This window comes from Rattus norvegicus, chromosome 2 (assembly GCF_036323735.1).
Source record: "Rattus norvegicus strain BN/NHsdMcwi chromosome 2, GRCr8, whole genome shotgun sequence".
In the NCBI taxonomy this organism is placed as follows: domain Eukaryota; kingdom Metazoa; phylum Chordata; class Mammalia; order Rodentia; family Muridae; genus Rattus; species Rattus norvegicus.
In genome coordinates this window covers 40,801,399-40,823,024 of record NC_086020.1, presented here as the reverse complement: position 1 = coordinate 40,823,024, position 21,626 = coordinate 40,801,399, and the positions used below count along the sequence as shown (strand labels likewise).

The 21,626-nt window shown below is 44.6% G+C and overlaps 1 protein-coding gene and 1 long non-coding RNA gene across 3 annotated transcripts in view; both read right to left on the bottom strand.

Moving 5' to 3' along the window:
- Positions 1–685: 685 nt before the first annotated feature.
- Positions 686–6,769, bottom strand: LOC134485594 (large ribosomal subunit protein eL21-like). 2 transcript variants are annotated; one of them, XM_063282690.1, is made up of 3 exons: positions 6,687–6,769; positions 4,914–5,127; positions 686–1,858 (listed from the first exon to the last, which is right to left on the bottom strand). In XM_063282690.1, exon 3 carries the CDS (start codon positions 1,736–1,738, stop codon positions 1,295–1,297), a length of 444 nt encoding a protein of 147 aa, XP_063138760.1. In that variant the 5' UTR covers positions 1,739–1,858; positions 4,914–5,127; positions 6,687–6,769; the 3' UTR covers positions 686–1,294. The 2 variants fall into 2 exon arrangements, with proteins under 2 accessions (XP_063138760.1, XP_063138759.1); XM_063282689.1 differs by lacking the exon at positions 6,687–6,769 and having other exon boundaries at positions 4,914–5,660.
- A 640-nt stretch (positions 6,770–7,409) lies between these two features.
- The window catches only part of LOC108349942 (uncharacterized), a 45,850-nt gene continuing 31,633 nt past the window's right edge, over positions 7,410–21,626 (bottom strand). The window contains exon 4 of the long non-coding RNA XR_001836573.3: positions 7,410–19,772. This is a non-coding gene — a long non-coding RNA (uncharacterized LOC108349942). The remainder of the gene's footprint in view (positions 19,773–21,626) is intronic.

Sequence of the window (21,626 nt, the reverse complement as noted above, 5' to 3'; positions counted from 1 at the left end):
AATGAAATCATGAAACTTGCAGGTAAATGGAGAACTAGAAAAAAGAAGTCACCCCAGAAAGACAAACATAGTATGCACTCCACACATATGAGTGGACATTAGTTGTTAAATAAAAGATAATCATGTCACAGACCACAGACACAGAGAGGCTAAATAACAAGGAAAGTTTGGATGGGTGTGGGGGTGGGGGATGCAGGGATCTCCCTGGGAAAAGGAAATAGGATAGATTTTGCCTGTGGACTAGGGGCAAGTGAGCATGGGAGTGGGAGGGACCAGGTGGGTTGGGGAGTGATGGAGGGAGAAATTATGGGGGAAAGCACTGGAATTGGAGGGCATTTGGGGAGTGCTGTGGAAACCCAGTGCAGTGGAAACTCTCTGGAATCTATGAGGGTGAGCCTAAGTAATGGAAGATATGGAGCCTGAACCAACAATCTATTACAAACAGGCCAGGTTTCCAATGGTGGAACTGGGTCACTAGCCCAGCTACAAACTCTTCAACCTACCATCTGTCCTCCCAGCAAGATGTGCTACGGCAATGGTGATGCTTATGGGCGTGGCCAATCAATAACTGGTGCAATTTAGCCCCACACCATGACACTGCTTGGATGACCAGGAACTGGAAGCTGCAGAGACCTAAGGCAGAACCAAACTCGACTGGCCCAAGAAATAAATAAATAATCAGTAAAATGATTACTACTATAATGTTCTACTATACTTACAGATCAATGCCTAGTCCCGTCTTCCTCAGAGAGGCTTCCTAATGCAGCGGATGGGAATGGATACAGAGACTCATAGTTAAATGTTATGTTGAGAGAGATACCAACTTGGAGGTCTCCATTGAATCCCTCACTTGGAGCTTGGGGAATCCCATAGAAGTGGGGGGAAAGAACTGTAAGAGGAGCCAGAGGAGTTGAGGACTTTGGGAGAACTCAGCTTGTGGAATCAACTAAGCAGGGCTCGTAGGGGCTCAGGGAAACTGAAGTTGCAATCATGGATCCTACGTAGGTCTGTGCTTCATCCTCTGTGTGTATGTTATGGCTGTTAGCTTGGTGGTTTTGTGGGACTCCTAAGAGTGGGACTCTTTTGCCTGCTCTTGGGTGCCCTTTCCTCCTACTGGGTTGCCTTGTCCAGCCTTGATGTGAAGGTTTGGGCCTGGTCTTAGTGTATCTTGTGCCTGTGTTGGCCTGGTGTCCTTCTCTTTTCTTGGGGGAGATAAGGGGGGGGTGTGCTTTTTTTGTTTGTTTGTTTTGTTTTTTGACTTTGCAGTCCAGATCCTTCCTTTCCTTTGTGTACATTAGGCCATGAATCCGTATGGACTGGGCTCCAGCAGCTCAGGCTCCTTTCCGTTAGTCCTCACAAAGTGGGCTTCTCTGGGTGACGCAGGCTGGCGCTTCAGCGGAACCCAGGTGCCCTTCTCTTTGGCTTCCTTTTCCTTCTGATCGTTCTCCTTCACCCGCTTCAGGAAGCTGTCTCTGCTCTTTGAGTGCTTGATGTGCTCAATCCGCACATTGATCCTCTTGGCCAGAATCTTGCCTTTAACTTGCTTGTTTACAATGATGCCCTCGGCATGCTGGGTGACATTGTAGACTCTTCCGGTTTTGCCGTGGTAACACTTATGGGGCATTCCTTTTTGAACAGTGCCCATTCCCTTGATGTCTACAATATCACCCTTCTTGTAGATTCGCATGTTTGTGGCCAAAGGAACGACTCCATGTTTCCTAAAAGGTCTAGAGAACATATACCGAGTACCTCTCCTCTTTCCTTTAGTGTTCGTCGTTTTGGCGAGTTACTGGAAGATGGCTGCCCCGGCGGAAAGAACGGGGGTGGTGCATTTTAGTGAGAGGGGAGGTGGGAAAACCTTGGAGGAGTGGAGGAGAGGAAGCTGCAGTCAGGATAGATTTTATGAGTTTTTTTTTTTTTAAAGAAAGGAAACCTCATTTCAACCTCATACCCCTTTGCTCCCATTGGCCTTCTTTCCATTTTCAAGGCTGTTGTGTTTCTTCCTGCCTCAGAGCCTTGACATCTTCATCCCCTCTGTCTGGAACCCTCTCCCCTCATCTCTCTCTAGTAGTATTTTAAACATGGGCTCAAGCATCAGTTCTTTGGAGAATCCTAACCCAAACTCTCAGCCTAGGGCAGGTCCTAATCACGCATTCTCTCAGTCTCTGTAATGAGGACATTAATTGTGTAAATAGTTATTTAACATCTGGTTCCTCACTTGTATGTGAGTTCCAAGAGGGCTTGATAAATAGATATTTGTAAAAAGGCAGAACAAACAGAATTTCCCAATGAGCCCATGAACACTTGCATATACCAAGCGGATAGTAGATCTTCAACATTCATTCATAGTGCCGAGCTGAGATGGAAGGCAGAGACCTTGTTTAATAATGTGAGTTAGTACTCAGTGGGAGCATGTCATACAAGCATACCTGTTTCCTAAATGCTTTGAACAGCCTCACCAGGGTTAACTCCCAAATGGGGAAGCAGCTGGATTGTGCTTCTCACTAGTGTCTATGAATGTTCTTCAATGTTAGCAGTAGAGTTACTTCTATCTTTGTAGTAGCTCGTGTCAGTCAAGGCGGGGTACTTGCCTATAATTAGCTGACCGGATACTCCGTAGTCTGGGAGGAACATGAATGGAGGAAGGGGAGGTACAGATTGATACTGCCATACATCTGAAGAACAGTGACAATTTCTAATAATCTGCCCTCCAGTTGCCCTTTCCACACTCGTTCTTCTATTATTTCAACCAATCCAAGTCTTGGATTTTCAAATGGGGGTCACCATATGTGCCTCCAACCTGACTTGTATGGAGCCTTCCTTTGTTAGTCACAATTAGTTGCAGGTGCAAAGACTGAGGGCACAACTAACTGTGTCTGGAATCACCTCCTCACATAGGCAATTAAACACTTGCACACTCAGAATTAGGTTCAAGTGGCTAATTGCACCCGGAAGTAGGTAATTGCAGGTGCAATTAGCTGCAAGTGCAATTTTTCACCCGAGACTAATTGCTCCCAAAGTAAGGAGATGGGGATTAGAAATTCAGCACCAAATGTATACGTGGTTATTGCAACCACCTGTGATTTTAATAGTCTTTCCATCCTCCCGACTTGAAGTGCAATGGCCTCCCTTTGGTCTTTATGAACAGTTAGATTGCATACTCATTCTGTGTGTTGCTCTATAGCAATCCCTTATCTGATTGGGTCTTGTTTTCCTTGAGCAGACCTCTTCCTTTAGAACTCACTCTCTCCTTATCCTTTCTTCTGGAAACCCTAGCCATTTAGGGGCCATGTGCTCTTGAATTATTCAACTGTGCCTAATGAAAATATTTTAGAGTTAACTGAGAAATGGCAATGAGTTGAGCAGTTTAGTGGGTGGTAAGTTCCAGTTAGGTCTTGACCACAGCTTCTTGAGAAGTGTCATTTCAGCATGATAGATGAAAAGCTCTCCTGCTCACCTAAAGCTAGGGGGAGGTGGCCCTCCATCAAAGCTTCCAGAGGCATGCCTTCATTAGCAAGTTCAACTTGACACCTTTTTCATGAGTGTTTCTCCTGTATCAGAAGGAGTCCAATGGATAAAACGCTATATAGACATATACATTTATATAATTATAACATACATCTATGCTATATAGATCCATATATTTTATGATTATAAAATTAAAGCATAAGCATGACTTTTATATCAATTGAAAGACAACCTAGACAACTAATGGGTGCTATAGAAAGTCACTTGTAAGCATTATTTAGAGAGGTGGTTGGTCGCAATTATTATTTTAAGAGAATTTGACAAAGGGCATTGATTTAACTTCTATTGTTAGGCAAAGGGTTAAATAAGCCTAGGGTATCTCCAACCAGTAGCATCAGGAAGCAGCTATCACCCTATGTGCAGATGAGGTGAAGTGAGGAGCTAGGGTGACAGGTGCTGGCTACTCAGAGGCTGGTCGTTCTATAGAATCAGGACATAGACATCTGGTGGCTGCACTACAGAATCTTGGGGGAACAGTCCTTCGGAGCTGGGACCTAGAACTTGGGAGAAGGGGTGCTGGTTGAGCCCAGAGAAGAGGACAGAACTGAGGCCAGCATTGAGTGGGCCAGCTGTCACAACACTGGGGATGACTGCTAAGCATGGTGGCAGCCCATCGTAAGGAAGAAGACATATCACAGATGACATGCCTTGTAGGGGCAGATGGACAGAGCTTGTTTTGATAGAATAAGGGGAAGTGGCAGCTGCAGGAAAGTAAAGGGACAGAATTAGTGAAGTGGAGCCTTGAGGGTGGTGCCCTGCAACATTTTCTTTTGTATGATTCCCTGCTTCACAAAGAATGTGTGTGTGTGTGTGTGTGTGTGTGTGTGTGTGTGTGTTAGAGGGGGAGAGAGAGTGGAGTGAGGAGAGAGGGAGAGGGATAGGGATAGGGAGAGGGAGAGGGAGAGGGAGAGGGAGAGGGAGAGGGAGAGGGAGAGGGAGAGGGAGAGGGAGAGGGAGAGGGAGACAGAGAGGGAGAGTGCAATCTGGAGAGGGCCCTGGCAGGTGTGCAGCTAGCTCTCTGGGTGGTTTTGTTGCACACTGCATTTCTTCTCAGCTCACCTGGCAGGCTCAATCCTCTCTACTCTCCTGCCGGGAGAGTTCAGGGCTGCCTGAAGCCCACCCCCTGGCTTCAGCAGCACTGCTGACATCCTGCTTCCCTGCTTAGTCATTCTGGAATGGAACCGGATCCCACTTGCTGAGTTGGTAGCAGCCTCTGCTGAATGCCAATCTGATGTCAGTCAACCCTTTTGAACTCCCTCTAGCTATTGAATCTGCCATTGTTTAGACTCTGCACTGTGCGCTGAGTGGTGGCAGGCAAGGAAGCAGAGTGGGGTGGGAGTGGGCGTGGGGTGGGGGTGGGAAGGCCTTTAACTTGGCCTGGGTACCTGATGACGCTTGATTGCCCCAGACTGTCTCTTCTGTTCCAGGCTCTGGCTGTGGGTTGTGAAGGTCACCCGTGTGCACTGCCCACAGGAAGGTGGTGTTTGCTGGAGGCAGGGCCAGGCTTCTTAATGGATTGTCTCCTCAAGCATTTCCAGTTGGCAAGGGGAACATTTGTTCCTTTGCCTTTACTGCTCTGCTCCAGTGCATCTGAGGTCTCTAGGGAGGACCCATAAATATTAGGGCAAGTTGGGTCACCTATCAGTGGTTTGGCCTAAGAAAAACATTACCTTTCTCCCTTTTCTCAGGAAAACAGAAACACATGATGAAAAGAGCTGGGACTAGGGAAAGAAGAAAACTTTTAAATGTCTAACAAACCTACCACAGTCACTAATAGCAGTTAATGGTGTTTCCCCATGCCCTCCTGCACCAATAGTTCACACACTCACTTATTTCTTTATTCTTCAAAAATTAGCTCAAGGCCCACTGTTGCAGAGACTGGAGATGGGACCCCTAAACGAAAGCAGTTCTAAGTCCCGAGCGCTCCCCTCCTGTCTCGTGCATACCCTTTGGTGTCTTGTTTCCACTTTCCTGTCTGTCTTGTGAGCTTGCCTCCTTCATGTTTCCACTCGGATGACTGCTCACCTCTCCAAGCAAAAGACTCGGAGTTCAACTAACCAGGCTACTTTGGACATAAACTCTGTTTCCCATTTTCACAGTTAGGGGAAAAAAGTTTCCTTTCTCTTTTTAGACAGGATCTTATAAAGCCCGGGCTAGCCTCGAACTTGCTGTGTAGCCTGGGAAGATGCTGAACTCCTAATCCCCTTGCCTCCATCTCCCAGGGGTTGAGATGACAAGCATGTGCTATCCCAACCCCTGCCCTGTTTTTGTGGTTTTAATTAATCCTGTGATAATGTGTTGGCATATTAAATTTTTTTCTGTGGATTTTGGGAAATTTATTTTCAGGCTGTATCTTTTCCAGCATCAGGCAAAGTTCCTGATTACAAATGAAAGACGCTAAGGAGGGCTGATTCAACCATAAGTGAGTGTGCTAGGGGTTATCTGTGTCTTGTAGAATTGGCAGAAAACTCCGGATTTAAGCTCAGGAAAGCAGCGGGAGTTAAAGAATGGCAATTCAAAGTCTAGCCTATGTCTGTCTCTAGTTTGTGAGGACCTGAGGGCATCCTCTCCTCACTGTCTGCAGACCTAGACTCTGCCAGTATCATGAGGGACTCCAGTCCTCCTTGAGCTGTATCTCACGCCCCTGAGATACAGCACACAGTATCTCAGCTGTGAGCTTCGGCTTGCCTGACCATGGGTCATCAGCCTGTTTCTGTGTCTGGGTGGGGTAGTGTTCTCAGCCTTTCTGGTGGGAGAAGACTTTCTGATTCTTGCCCCAGAGGGGACATTTGGATTCTTTGTAGGAGAGAGAAGCAACATCTATTACTCTCTCTCTCTGTCTGTCCCTGTCTCTGTCTCTCTCTGTCTCTTTCTGCCTCTCTGTCTCTCTGTCTTTGTCTGTCTGTCTGTCTGTCTGTCTGTCTCGCTCTGTCTGTGTGTCTTTCTCTTTCTCTCTCCTCTTTTTTTTTTTTTTGTTCCCTATATCAGGGACAGCTGAGATGGAGGAAAATGAAAGAAATGTTAATTTTGCCTACCAGGTTTGGGCATAAATACCATTAGCTGTGTCAGGATACAAAGAAACATGGCGTGCTCAGCCCCTCACCTCCCCGGTATACTAGACAACATGTTCCTATGCACCGTTTTGGTATGTGACTCACCCTGGGTCCCACCAGCAGCAAACATCAGCCAGCTGGGCCTGGGAGATCTGTCTGCTGAAGCATCCAAGTGACATCTCCACACTGAGCTGCTGTCTGGTAAAGAACCCAGAAGTCATTGTTTTCTGAGACAAAGGGCCATTTCACAAAGGGCCATTGTAACATTACTCCGGGTGCTGGGCTGTGCCTGGGAGTCACTGAGGACCTTAATCTTTTGGGAAGAGGCTCCTTGACAGTAATGCAGAGATCTGAATTTAGGGGCCATGCTCTACTCCTAGTATCCTATCCATGTGTTAGACTTTCTTAGTCTTGTATAAGGACAGGACAATTCCCCTGGCCCTGTAGGATGAGATATGGGATATTCTCCTAGATAGTGCCTCCTAAGAGGATTAGCATGCAGCCCACCTTGCCTTTTAACAGGGAGGTGCCCTCCTCTGGATTTCCATGAGGTCATGGAATTCACTGTTCAAATTGGCTTGTGGTTTTAGTGCCCCTGTGTGAATCTGCACCTTTATGTTAGAGGATCCTCATCAGCCAGAGAAGGGGCAACTTGGACTCTCCTCAGACCTAGAAAAGTAGCCTTTCTCAGATCTCTCTCTCTCTCTCTCTCTCTCTCTCTCTCTCTCTCTCTCTCTCTCTCTCTCTCTCTCTCCCTCCCTCCCTCTTTCCCTCCCTCCCTCCCTCCCTCCTCTTTGAAGCACACCAGACATGATTCTAGTCTCTGCTCTTAAAGAAGCATGGCTATCTCTCAGAGGCTGCACCCCACCTCACAGGATGCTGTACTTCTGCAAGAGGCTTTTCCTCCCGGCCTTGAGGATTTTGTGTGTGCCACTCACTGGCCCAGAAAAAGGATGTCAGGCATAGGCTGCAGAGCGGCGTTGGCAACGGTTGAGTTAACACGCGTGGAGGCCGATATTTGCGAGTGCGCTCCTGACAGGAAACGGCTTTCGTTGTACCGAAGCTCGCTTTTCCTTTCCATGGAGCCTATGAGTCACCTCAGTATGAAAACTTGACACCAGGCTTCAGAAGTTTGGGGCTCTCAGTTCCTCATCACCCAGTGGTCGAGGGGCTCAGTAGCTTTGTGTTTCAGTAGCGTTTCGAAATCTAGGGCAGTGCCACAGGCACGGGCTATGATGCCTAATGAATGTTAGGGGTGCTTGGTGACAATACCTGGTGTCTTAATCCCCCTCTTCTCTCAGGAAACCCTCTCTGTGGAGTCAAGCTGTTTCTGGAGCTGCCCTACATGTTCACCTAGGCCCTCTGACATCACGGACTGGGAAGCTGGAACTGTCCCTGCTGGCGCACACGGTGCAGGGCTGTGTCGTCTGTAGAGGATTTAAAACCAATAATAAAATTGACTGTAAGTCAGTCGGCTTTTATTATTCCCAGACCAGCAATTCTAAACAATGTCAGTGATAAAATCATCCTCACCCCAAATCTTTTGTTGGTCCATGTACTAAACAGTTGCTGGGGTGACTGTTGCATTTTAATTGTGTGTGTGTGTGTGTGTGTGTGTGTGTGTGTGTATGTATGCACACATATTCATGCATACATGTGTGGATGTTTCTACATATAATTAGCATATTTATTTTATTACTTATCATTTAATGAATACTTTATCTGTATGGAAGTTAATTAAGAGAAGTCCCATTAAGGTAAAGGAGCATGAGACGGGTTGGGCTGGCTTCAGGCTCAGGTTGTGTCACCAGTCACAGTGGTACCAGCTTTGTTTGTGTTTAGACAACTGATGGGGATGGTATCAAGATGGTAGAGAAAAACTCAGCAACTGGACTTAATCTTGTCATTCCGCATAACCCCTTGGAATTTTAGTTTGTGTTTAGGCTTAGTAATTCATACACAAAAGTGATCAAATCTGATTAATATTTTAAAATTGAAATTTAGTCTTTTAAAACTGATGAATGAATCATGAGAAGAATAATTACTGATAAGTTTGAGATTACCACTGAAAATGGTTTTGTCATGCAATGGAGAATATTTTAAAAATTTGGCCAGTTCTGGGTGTCCCTTATGGTAGGCCAGTCCTGTACCACTGAGGGGACAGAAATCATGGCAGCTACTTGAAACAGAAGGGGATGATGGATCAGGTGTGTTCTGGTCTATACACATCTGAGGAAGGCTGAACAATACAGGCAACTCTAGGTCCCAGAACGATGCTATCTCTGATGGGATTGAGACTACTGTGTCCCCAGCTGTACACTTCAAAGATGACCGTCTAGGCTGCCTTGGCTAGCAAAGGGAGACCTTGTGTCTTATCTCTTACCCCCATTACCTGTACCCCACAGGAAAGGTAAACCTTGTGTAAGTGCATCTGGCTCTGATGACTCTCTCTGCAAAGGAGGAAGTGAAGCTTTGGGTCTCATTTCCCAGGGTCTGCAGCAGAGATAGGGTGAACTCCTAAAGGCACCTAGAACGGAGGCTAAACAGTTTCCTCTGTCTCTTTAGGGGACCCTGATAGGAAGGACTTCTCTGCTTGACAGTCAGCAAGACTGGTTGCTGCTGGCTTTAGATAAGCTTCATGTTTCTAGAAGAGCTATTTTTGTGTTGTCCCTCAACTTCTTGCACCCTGGATGTCCCTGCCTAATATCTGTGGTAGCATCTTGATAGTTGTGGGACCACATACTAACGTACTTCAACTCTTGGGAGAGTGATGCCACTTAAGATGGAAATGGCTCTTTGATATGGTAGGTTTGGGAAAAGAGATGGCATAGAAAGCAGCAGTCATAAGAGTGTTTCCTTCTGGACTGCATCAGGAGAAAAGCTCTGAGATAAATCTAATGTGTCACTATGCCAGGCTAATCACTTCTGTCCCACTCAGACTTCTCTCATCACTAGGACATTCAGGAATGGGTCCAGAACCCTGAGCTTCAACATGGAGTGGAAGTAGGCTAGGCAGTAGCTTAGTGTTATCTCCATTGGTTTCTCTACCCACTTGCATGGGTTTCCATCATTTCTTTGAAGTCCTCATCCCTGGAGCTGCCTAGTGGCCTGGGTGTCACTTTTCCTCTGGAATGGAAACAATACATTTGACCCATATGGTCACATATACTAAATACAGGAACTCTCTTCTCCTTGCACCATAGAACCTTTTCCTGGAACCCACGTTCTTCTAAAGGCACAATTGCTTCATGTTTAGTTTCGTGTTTGCTTGTAACCTGCATACATGTGTATGTATATGTATTTATATACATACATATGATGATATGACAAACGAGCTTGTGTGTAAAGTATATATACGTGTATATGTCTCAAATGAATTTCTTATTAGGTTTTCATTCCATTCCACTCTTATTAGAATAACAAGGAATCTTGCAGTTGTCTCCGACCAACCAGGAAGTCTCTCCAAAAGGAAACATGGTCAAGATTGTCCTCTTCTCTAAAGATGCAGCTAATTCTGGCCAGCACATTAAGATTCTAAAGTTGCGCCCACCACGAGCAGTGAATCGATGTGACAGTGTCAAGCAAAATGACCTGTGGGCTTGGGAGGTTGGTGGTTCTAGGAAGAGGCCAAAGTGTGAATCTTAATCTAGATTCCCTCCAGGAACAATTCCCCCATTGTGTTCCAACTCTGATTATGTTCCCTCACAATCAAACCAGCTCTCCCGGGGCTGGACAGTTCCTTTTCCTTCTTTCTCTCTTTTTTATACATGAAAACTATTGTTTTGTTTATTAGTGTGTTCTGGTCAGCACCAAATATTTGGTTTTGAGCTATAAAAACGCTCACATGCACAAAATCTTGTCCAATTACAAAAAGGGTTGGATTTAAAGTCCTGTTTGGTATAAAAATGATTTAGTGCATGGGGGCCTGGGAAACAAAAGTTCAGCAATCAAGAGTCTGATCTGAAAACAGCTTGAGCAATCCATTAGGTAAGCACAGAATTCTGCATTTGTGCTTATGATGTCAGGATAGTCCAAAACCTTTAGCCTTAAGAAAATTCAGTGGAGATTTTTATTTAACACTAGGCTTATCTTTGGTTTGGTTCAAACTGTTAGTAGGGACTATGTAAACTGGTTAATAACAGGGTTTCTTCATTCCAATATATGATCTGTCTGCTTTATCTATTTTTCCCTTGCCCATAGATGATCTAGAAGCCTCTCTGCTGTATATTGTCACTGCCTTTTTTTTTTTGAGTTTTGAACCGCAGCATAATATTTAGAGTACATATCCATCTCCATATCTGGACTTCAGTCAGACACCCCCTAAGCCCTCTTTCAATTTCTTTGCTATGTACTCCAGTGAACTGCAAACAAACAGATCATTTTCCTGACTGCGATAAGGGCAGTAATAGACTTTACTTCATTGCCAAGTGCCCTTCAGATACGCTTCCTCCAAAACTCCTCAGCAGAACAAATATAGTTACTGAATTTGGTTACTGGTACACAATGAAATAATAGTGAAATAACCCAGTTACATGCTTCTAATATAGTTAACTCATGCAGCAAGTTGCGCACAATAGCAAATGCAGTTAGGCAGAGAGAGAATGAAATTAAGGGTTAGAGGTAAAAGAGAGGATATGTCTTTAGATGCGATCTGAAATGAAAAGCAGACACCCTCAGAAGGACACATAAAGATGTCACCAGATGATGCCTGAGGAAGAGTCTTCCTCTTGTCAACCACAGCAAAACTGAGCAGGGACAGAAGGAAGGTCATGTGCGTCAGCTATCTATCTCATGTGTCCTTTCTCTCCCTTTCTGCTGTGTCTGTCTTGATGTAGTCCTATCCTGCCCCCTCGCCTTTATAATTGCCATGTAGCTGGTCTTCCAGTTCTCTTTGGATTAACCTCATAAAACATCTCCTCCTCACCTGTCTTTTAACACTGCTCTAGTCCTACCATTTTCTAGTCTCCTATTACTTACTGAGGTGAGATAAGTGTTGCCCTTTTAGCCAGGCACTCAGGGTTTTGTTATAACCTTTGTTCAAGCCTGACTACTCAAAGTGAATCCCAACACATCCACACCATCTATAATGCAGAATCTTAGGCTCTACCTGGAATGTATTGAGTTAAAGTCTATATTTTAACAAGATCTCCAGATGAGTGGCGTGCATACAATGTTTGAAAAATGCTGTTCCAGCCAAACTGAAGTGCACACACTCTCCCCTCACTTTCCTTTTCATCCCTCCACATTCCCTCAGTACCTGTCCATCCATTCAGGCATTCCTCTTAGGATTACTTCAAATGTTACATCATCTTTGGAACTTTTCCAGGTATCCCATGGATCAGGGAATCCAACCTTCAGACTGGCCAGAAGTCTCTTGTAACAGAATTGCCCCTTCTAGATGACAATTGTATCTATTCCCTTTGATTTAGTCCTGTTGGCTCTAGAGGATTGGTCCACGGCTGAGAAAGCAACACCATAGTAGTTCATACAGTGGCTGGCTAACTAACTTGTCTCTCTTCATTTTTATCAAGCCAGAAAATGTGGTTACCAGTGATACTAAAACTGAAGACTAGGAGAGGTCATGTAAACCACGCTATTCAGAAACAGAAATCTTGAGTAATCCATGCCACTGAAGACGGAAAGACAGCCAATGTGCTGAAGGACCAGCAGAGATAGAGAGGCCCAGAGAATAATAGGATTCTACACCTACCCAGGTCTCTGGTGACTTTCCACTACTGGATTCTGGGTTCTATAATTGCCTTCTCTAAGGCTCATTACTCTTGAAAATTCAAGAAATCTCCATTCCCAGTAGCCAAACTAGCTTGGCTTAGAGCAGTCTAATAGAGCTTGTTCTATCCATGACTTTCTCTTTAGGAATGCCATCCTCACCCTTGTTGGCTGTTTCCCTGCCTTACCTGGTAACACTTGGGCTACTAAAATCTCAGTTATTAACCAATCATAAGATGTGAATGTCTACAATGTGTGCTTCAACGTCGTGGTGGGATTGACTATAATTGAATTCCAAGGAAGCAAAGTATTCCAGTGAGGAGATCATGAAAGAAGCCTTTATCATTATAAGGGTAACTGAGCTGTAGCATGTCCAGCATCTAATAGAAGTCTCCAGTGCATTGAACCAACAAGCCAGCATATAGTTTTTCATACAGCCACAGCAGCAAAATTAGTAATTCTTCTCTCTCAAAAACCTGATCAAGTCAGTTTTATCGGTAAAATGACTTCTTGTAGCAAGTTGATTGTAGCAGACTTGTTTTCAGATGTCAGCAGTCTTCCTACTTGATCTTCTCTAGGCTGCTTTTAAATATTAAAGGGCAAGTGATGTTCATAGAACGACGGATCTCTGCTGATTGAAGGAGGCTGCTGTTGGAAAGGCTGTCTCTCAACAAGGTCTGTGGAGGCCTATGTATGTGTGGACCTGAAGGTATCTGCAAGCGGGAAACATGCATATTGAGAAATGGGTCTGATCATGCATGCTTTTCTTTCAGTGTGGGTGTCATGCTGAATCTGATAATTCTCATTATTCTTGTTTGGAAGAAGGCAGACAGAGAGCCCTAATTTTATAGGTCTCTAGGGGATTTCTTTTCCTTCTCTTAACTGCCTCTTGGAAAACACCACCCTCCAGACCCAGAGGTTTCATCTGCTTTTAAGCTAGAAGCTTCTTCTTTAATGGGTTTGTGACTCACAGGGCCTGGGTGACGGTTGCTTTTTCTGTGTATAGAACTATAATCCTTCTCAATTATCAAAGACATAAATTACTATTATTTCCTTACCAGATCGAACATCTCGCTTAAATATGTGAAAGAAAAATTGTTGGTTGTCTGGTGAATTCTCCTCTTGGAAAAACTGCCTATTCTTAATCTACAAGTTCAATGAAAGTTCAAAAGTTTATCAGTGCAAACTCCATATTCTAATAATTCATCATCCGGCTTCTGTAGCCACATCAGGGGACTCTGGGTTGAGACATTTGTGTCTTCTCTTCCATGTAAAAGTAATCAAACAGCACATTTCCTGGGCATATCACAAATACCTATTGATCATAATCAGAGCCCAGATGGTATGAAAGAGCTCAGCTGACACACAGTCCCTAGTGTCAATCACATGAACAAATTGATTTTGACTGCTTGGCCACGTTTCTCCTACCCAAGCAGAATTCCATTTGCTGCCGCTGTTTGGAGAATTTTGAGCAGGCAGCATTTCTGAAGGAATGCTAGAGTCCAAAGTTATTGTGGAGGTAAGCTTGATTAACAAGAAAATGATGATTTTTTTTAACTTTATGCTTAACTTTACCATAAGAAAAGCAATATTTTTCTCTGGTGGTCACAGAGTTTGCATCAATTTGAAATTCACTTGACTTCGCGTGTACTAATTAGGAAAATTCTGACTTACATTTTTCTTCCCGTGACACATGAAGCAGTAATTAACAGTATCAATACCTTTCTCTGACCGGGATTTGTTTCCCTGACCATTTCTTGAATTAGTAATTTTCATTGGAAGTACGGAAGCCCTTATTCATCCGTCATCCGTCTTTCTTCTATGCCATGGTCATAGAGCTAGAAGCTGGAGGGTAGCATAGGAAGGGAGAGCCAGCCGCCCCCAACCATTACAAGCATTAAAAACCCTCTGCGAGAGCCAGATAAGAAAGGACCTTCTTTGATATTATCCATTACCGTGCATTACGTGACTGCTTCATACATCAAAGCTGCCATGACAGATTCAATGGGAAATGGGCCTGATGTTCTATCAGGGTAAGAAGGGATCTGGAATGTGAGTGAATGATGGCTTGGGAACCAAACTTCTCCTTATCTGAGTCTGCAGGGCCAGGCTGGCATGTTTCTCACCCTTCCTTCTTGTCACTCACCTGGTCTATGCTTCTTCTAGTCAAGGGGTTCCCACCTGTCTTCTCTTACTGATGGCAGCAGGAGTCAGGTGATGCTTCTAGGTTGCTTTTCTTTGAACATCTAAACCTGCTTCGCAGGCCTCAATGACTGTACTGCGAATGGACATTGGACTCCGAGGAAACCTGTTCAGAGATAAGCCTAATCCAGCTAGTTACCTCCTCTTCAGAACCCAGAACTCCAGCTTGCAATGGAAAATAGATCACTCACGTAGGAATCCGAGGCCACACTGGCCTGGAGCAGCCGTTTTTTCAGACATGCATATTTTAAGGACTCAGTGAAGAGAGTTCATCCATGCAAAAAGGTAAGAGATCAAAGACAGAAGGATGATGGAAAACCTCAGTCCCCTGTCAGGAACCAAGGGCAGCCCTGGCACTGGGTTTGGAGTGTTGGGCAAGTTAGACTTGCAGGCAGCCAGCCCCCTACTGCATAGGGAACTCTTTTGCCTGTTGTATTCTTTGTTTTTTAAGACAATGGCCTGAAGGAGCTTATGTCCTTCAAAAGCACATGCGCCTGGACAGCAGAGTGTCTTGTCAGGGAGCTTCTAATGGGAATGGCAGTGTCTCTCCTCTGCCTAGTCCAATGCTTGGGACTATGAAGATTATGATAAGCCAGAAGATGATGATACTTTCATTTTCATGACTAAAGACAGTCCTACAGCAGACAGTGCCTAGTGTAAAATCCCCATGTGTTCAGCCTTTCGGCCTTACCTTCAAAGCTCTGCTTCTTTTTATGATTGCCTACCTTTTCTGTCTAGCACTGACATCTCATTAAGCCATTCCACTTTATTCTTTCTTTCTTGTGGTAGATTACATTTGGCTGCAGGTGGATTTTGGCGTTGTTTTCATTCAGGGAATAAGTTTCACTCCCATTCCCTGGAACATGGACTGACTCTTGTGATCTGTTGGAGAGTTCGGATGCAATTAAAGTGACATTTGGCATTGCCCAGGTCATAGGAAGACTTGCAGGGTTTTTTTTTCCCTCCCTCTGGGAACACTGTCCTGGAAATCTAAGCTGCCTAGTTAAAAAAAATTGTATGATCCCAAGTTGTCATGCTATGAGGAGCCTGAGACATGATGGATCAGAGAGCAGGGAGGTGGAGACACTAGAAGAGAGATGGGAGAGGAGACAAGGAGAGAGGAGGGAGTGGGGAGAGATAAGAGTCCGAGAAGAGGGGAGAGAAGAAAGAGGAAGAAAGGGAAGAAAGAAAGGGAGAGGGGAGAGGGAGAGGGAGAGAGACAGGGAGAGGGAGAGGGAGAGGGAGAGGGAGAGACGGAGGGAGAGGGAGAGGGAGAGAGGGAGAGAGGGAGAGAGGGAGAGAGGGAGAGAGAGAGGGAGAGAGGGAGAGGGAGAGGGAGAGGGAGAGGGAGAGGGAGAAGAGAGGGCAACCACATATAGAAGACACCTCGGAAATGATCCCTTTAGCCCACATGGTAACTCTTAGATCCAAAATCAACTACCCAGGTAGCCAAAATATTCCAGTCATTTAGCTACCTGACCTTTCCTTACACCTTCCTGCCCAAAGATGCCCTTTTTCTTCTCCACCACCTCCAACTACTCTGACTATTCTTCTGTGACAAGTTTGGCCGAAGCTACCCTGAGGACCATTGTTATGCCATCTGTTTACTATCATTCCTCAAAGCTACAGGGCAGATCCTACTCCTTAGTGCCCTTTTCAGTCTCTGGGCATCTGGGTAGAGCGGATTCGGTGCAAGCTGATGCTCTTGTCTTGAGGCATTTTGATCTCATTCCTTTAAACCAAAAAACATATTGGCATTAGTAAAACCATTTGTCTTTAGTGGCACAGTTTTAATTTAGTGTTTCAGATGTCGAGAGCCTCATTTATAGACTGAGGAAAAGAACCTCGGTGAGCACGCAAAGAAATTTAACTTAGCTACCTGTGATGGTGCACACCTGTAATCATAGCACTGCCACACTGAGGCAGGAGGATCAAGAAGAGTTTAAACTATAGCAACACTAAGTATTACAACAACAACAACAACAACAACAGCAACAACAACAACAACCAACATCAACGAACCAACAAAAAAGTAATTCCATGTAGCATACATAGTGGATAGGATTGAGTGACATGTTTGCTTGTCAGTACATGCCCAAGTCATTGATGGGTGACCAGAAGCAGACACTAGATTTGTAGTTTAGTTCTAACTTGGATGAGCCAGTGTCTTTTAACCACATCTTTATACAACCCGTCTCAATTGGATTTCTCCCAGCCCACTAAAACGAACTTTCCCACGTTCTCAGAACAGTCTCTCCCCATCTTGCCTCTTGTTTTCCATTTCCATGTAGCCTTTGGCTCCCCTTTCATATTCAGCATTCTCCTTCCGAGTGCTCAGAAAACTCATTAGCGTCCAGCCTCCTCAATTAGGCAGAATAAACATGCATTACTCAGAATGCACCGCAACAGAAATCGCTGGGAGTTCAAGCCAAGTGTTGGCCCAGCACCCAGGGATTTGACAAGAAGTTTCTTTCCCTTCAATCAAATTCAGCTCACATCCTTCTGTATCTTTCTGTATAAGTAATTAAAGTCTTATCTTCTGCTTTCAAAGGATCACCGCTTTCTCTTTTGTATGTATCCATTTCCTCCATAACCATGGCTACACTTATCTATTGCTGTGTGTGTGCCATTCATTTGTGGGATCATCTGCTGTTAGTTTTTCCCACTTAGCCTCACAATCACAAAATCAGCAACATGAATAACAGGGGAGCTAAACCGAGATGCAGAGGTCTTTTGCAATGGCACCAAATAGGATATATTTTAAATGTTCAGATTGTCATACAATTCTTTTTTTTTTTAAATCTTGAAGTTAACCCCCTTCTCTCTAATAATTGTCACAGTATAAATTCTAACTATTCCCCACTCTCAGGCACATGGGACAGGGACACGGGGACATTCACCACTTTCGTCTATTCATGCTCAGAGGTCGTGACTAAGATAAATAGATTTTAGAGAAGCCTTGGTGTGGGCGTGCTCCAGGTGGGAGGAATTTCATGTCCCAGTCTTGTCTGCTGAACACCTAGCGTATTAGAGACTTTGCAAAGTTTGTACTTGACTCTTTAAAGGGAGGAAGTCACTAAGGTCAGAGTGTGATACATCTCTGGTAAATCTCTGACAGGACAGTGTGAAGGCGCACGCACACTGAAGTGAAAAGTTCAGATACAGGCGTGGCACGTGGGCGAGGAAGCAGCAGTCGAAGGCTTCTCCAGAGCAGCTTCTTTGGACCCGGTGACCGATGATTTGCACTTCAGACAGAAACTATAGTATACATGTGTGCACATGCACACAGAAGAACACACTCATGCATTCTCCCCATTCAATCTGTTGATGAAGATTTCCTCTTCTTCATTAGGGGGAGGGGGATGAGTGGTGACACTGTCTTCAGTTCCTTAGCAACAAGCTGTCACATCACCCTCCTGACATCCTAGTCAGCTGCAAGGGGAGGGAGTGTGGAGTTGCGATAGGGAAAATCCTTATTCTGTAACAAACTTGTGTGCAAGAAGCAGAAGGGCTTGCATGAAAAGGCCGGTGGAGGAAGCTGCATTTGAACAAGTGGTTTTTTTTTTTTTTTTTTTTTTTTACTAAGGTTTAGGTGGGCACCGGGGTCTCCCTTTAGGTTCCTTTTTTATTGAATAGTTTCCTTTTGATCCTTGAGTATCTAAATGAAAAGCCAGCACTTGGCATTAACCAGGGTCCTGGAGCCCTGTGGTAGGATTCCTTTGCGTGACTGTCATGGCAGCAGCATTGCCCGAGAAGAGCCTTGCCGCTGCAATGGAGGATGTTCAACTTCCGTTCCCAGTTGGGCTTCTCCACCCGTCTTCTGGATGGGATGAGGAAAGACAACTGAAGCCATCATCCCACATATAACATGAAGTTTTTTTCTCTCCTGTGATTGACTTCAGAGATGATGGTCAGCAGATACTAGGGGCACATGAGGGGTTGGTTACCTCAAGAGTCATAATCCAAGTCAAGGACCGAGGTAACCAGACGCTCGGGATCCTGACAGTTAGACTCTTTCCTTTCCTTCTTCCGTGTGTTAGGAATGAGGTAGAAATTATTTCTTTATATTTGGCTTTGCGGACCACACCAAATCATGGAACTAGGAGTGGCATTCACAGGTAAGGCACTGTGCCCTGCATACCTAAGACCCCAGATTCAGTCTAAGGGACTAAAGCCCAAACCCAAGTCACTGAAATGAAAAGAGTGTGTGTGTGTGTGTGTGTGTGTGTGTGTGTGTGTGTGTGTGTGTTGGGGGGAGGAGGCGGTGAAGAATTCTTTTTGAAAGAGAGGAAAAACAAGAGGGGGGGAGAAGGGGAGGTGTTCTGAGAAAGCAAAGTTTAAACAGCCCTGAGCTTTCAAACGATTGAACCAACGTAATTCGCCGAATTCCCAGCTTCCGTATTTAAATGTCTGATCGCTCATTCAGTTCCAGCAGAGACGTGGTGTTTGAAGGCCACTTTGTAATGATTTTACCCTGGTTCGGATTATTTGCGATCCAGGGGGAGAGTGCGCGTTCTGTGTGAAAGCGAACAGAAAACACATCGGAGCACAAATCAGAAGAATGATTACCACGCTCACGCTCTGTACCCAACACGGGGTCCCCAAGGCTCTCGTTCTGTTTGTCTTGGCACTTTTTCTTTAGCCGGGCCTTGGTTGGACTGAAGAGGAGAAACAACAGCAGCCCGCAAAACCCTCAGCAGAGAACAGAGGGCGGCAGAAATGGATGGACTGCAAGGGTCCACATCTTTCAAAGGCTTGGCGCTGCCAGCTTCGTTGTGGGAAACCTGCTGGCGGAGGTCTCCCTAGGCTCTCACGGAGATCTTTGCAGTGTGTTTGTCAGGACATGCCTGGCCATCTGTAGGAGGGGCATCTCTACTCTCATCTCAATTTTCAGCAGGCTTGCCTTCAGCGGATAATGAAAAATGGCGTTTCCACAAAGTGGAGAGGGAGAGAGAGAAAAAAAAACTGCGTTGTTTTTCTAGCACATTGCTCAGGAGACAACAGTTCATAGCCCGCAAAAAGAATTATCTGTATAGCTTACCGTGCACGGCAGAGAGGTTGCAATGTGTCTTTAAAAGAGCTGTCTCCACATGGTTAAAACCCCCGTCTCTCCTGCTCCCACCGACAGAATAGCTGCTGTTGATAAGCAAATCCACTCAAGACCTTAATGATGACCCAGAATAAACATCTGACATTTACCAGCTTTCAAGCTCTTCCGTGTTTAGGCATGGATTGTTCACTTCCAGGCCTTTTGTATCTGGCCTGAAGGGAGGACAAATGAAACAAGGGATAATTTACATTATCAATGGAGGCAGAGGTTGTGGCCTTACCACTAGTGAGATAGCCAGCCTGCTACACAATGACCATTCACTGTGGGCATCCACCCTCTCCATTTCCATAGTGATTTTAATTTTAAAATACATTTAAAAAGCAGATCCTATGTAGTAACACAGGCTTCTTTGGTTCAGGTGTGAGGGAGAGAGATGACATGCTCTAATTTAATGTTAAGCTCCGCCTCTCTGTGTGTCTCCACGGAGTCTACAGAAAGTCATCTGCCACTGGGGCTGTCCCCTGACTCACACCCGGATGGGTACTGCACTTCTTGAGGAGGGAAGGATGCTCAGCCCAAGCTGACGAATTCTTCGAAAAGTGCCTGAAACTTGGATCAAATCGACCAAACGTGAGGAAATGTATGCATGGGCTTAGAGACTAGGAGAGCTTGCTTTTCTCTCTATGAGAAACTAGTCTTGGTCCAGCAAGGAGGAGAGGCATGAAGGAAAGCTTATGCAGTCCTTTGTCGGCCTTTCAGGCAACATGTTTCACATTTGCACATGGTGCTATAAGACTAAATTCAACGAGTTTTCTCCTCTGAACAAAAGAACCTATTCTCATGTGGCAGGATTCAGCTAGTCTCTGAAAAAAAAGAAAAGAAAAGAAAAGAAAAGAGAAAAGAAGAGAAACAATGCCAGTCTTAAGTCTGCAGTAGCTGGGAATTTCCCCACTTCGGGATATGAAGGTCTTCAAGGTTGTCTCAATCACCTTTGTAGATGGTTCCTATGGCACTTACAGAGTAGTAGGGGTTGGAGAAGATGGAATGGCCACCCCCAGTACCACATTCCAAGTCCTCCTTCGAACTGGCTTAAAAACAAGGGAGGAGGTTGGACTTTCACATGGAAAAGACATATTGGTCGTTGTTGGTCTGATTGATTCCAGCAACAAAAGCTGGAGGTAAAAAACACACAAGAGCTTCAAAGATGAGAACAGGTAAATTGAGGAAAGAGGCTAGAATTTGGAGTATGGCTAAACTGGTGATGAATTTGCCTTTATTTATTTACTTTGTTGTTTTGTTTTTGTTTCCTAATTCTTCTGTTCTGAACTCAGTGCAGGGCGAAAACAAGAAATGGACACTAGGGAGCAGGGAGATAGGGGACAACTGCTACAGGGAGCAGAGAAGGAGATGACGAAGAAAACATAAAAATCTACCACTTCTCTTTCATCTTCAATGTTCCCTCATGCCACTACTCTTAATCCAAACATTTTTTTTAAAAAGGCAATGAGGACAAAGAAAGAATAAAGAATAGAAACAAAGAACAGAAAAGTAATAGAAAACAAAAGTTGACTCTTCATGAAAATTACTAAAATTGGTAGGCTTCTAGTGAGATGGAGGGAAGGAGGAAGCAAGAGGAAGAGAGGGCAGGAATGGATAGGAAAAAGGCCAGTTAAATTGATCTATAGATATGCTATAATTACAATCAAAGTCCCAGCAATAATTCTCATAGGTGTATTCAAGGAGATTCTAAAATTTCTAAGGAGATTACTCTTTCATCTACTGTGGATTCCTGGCAGCTTTGCTAAAGATTGGTTATGATCTCTTCCAGAGCTGATATGTCTTACTGGTCTACCTGTGGGTTTTTACACTATTGCCATAATGCTTTAAGTTCTGTACTTTTGCTATACCTTTTAAAAATTGGTACACAACAATTTCTCCCACAACATTGATTTGAATGTTTATGATATTCTGTAGTTCCCTATGAATTGCAGATTATTTTTACTAGTTTTATAAAAATGGCATTAGGATTAAGACTTTGGCTAGAATTATATGCATAGATAGCTTTT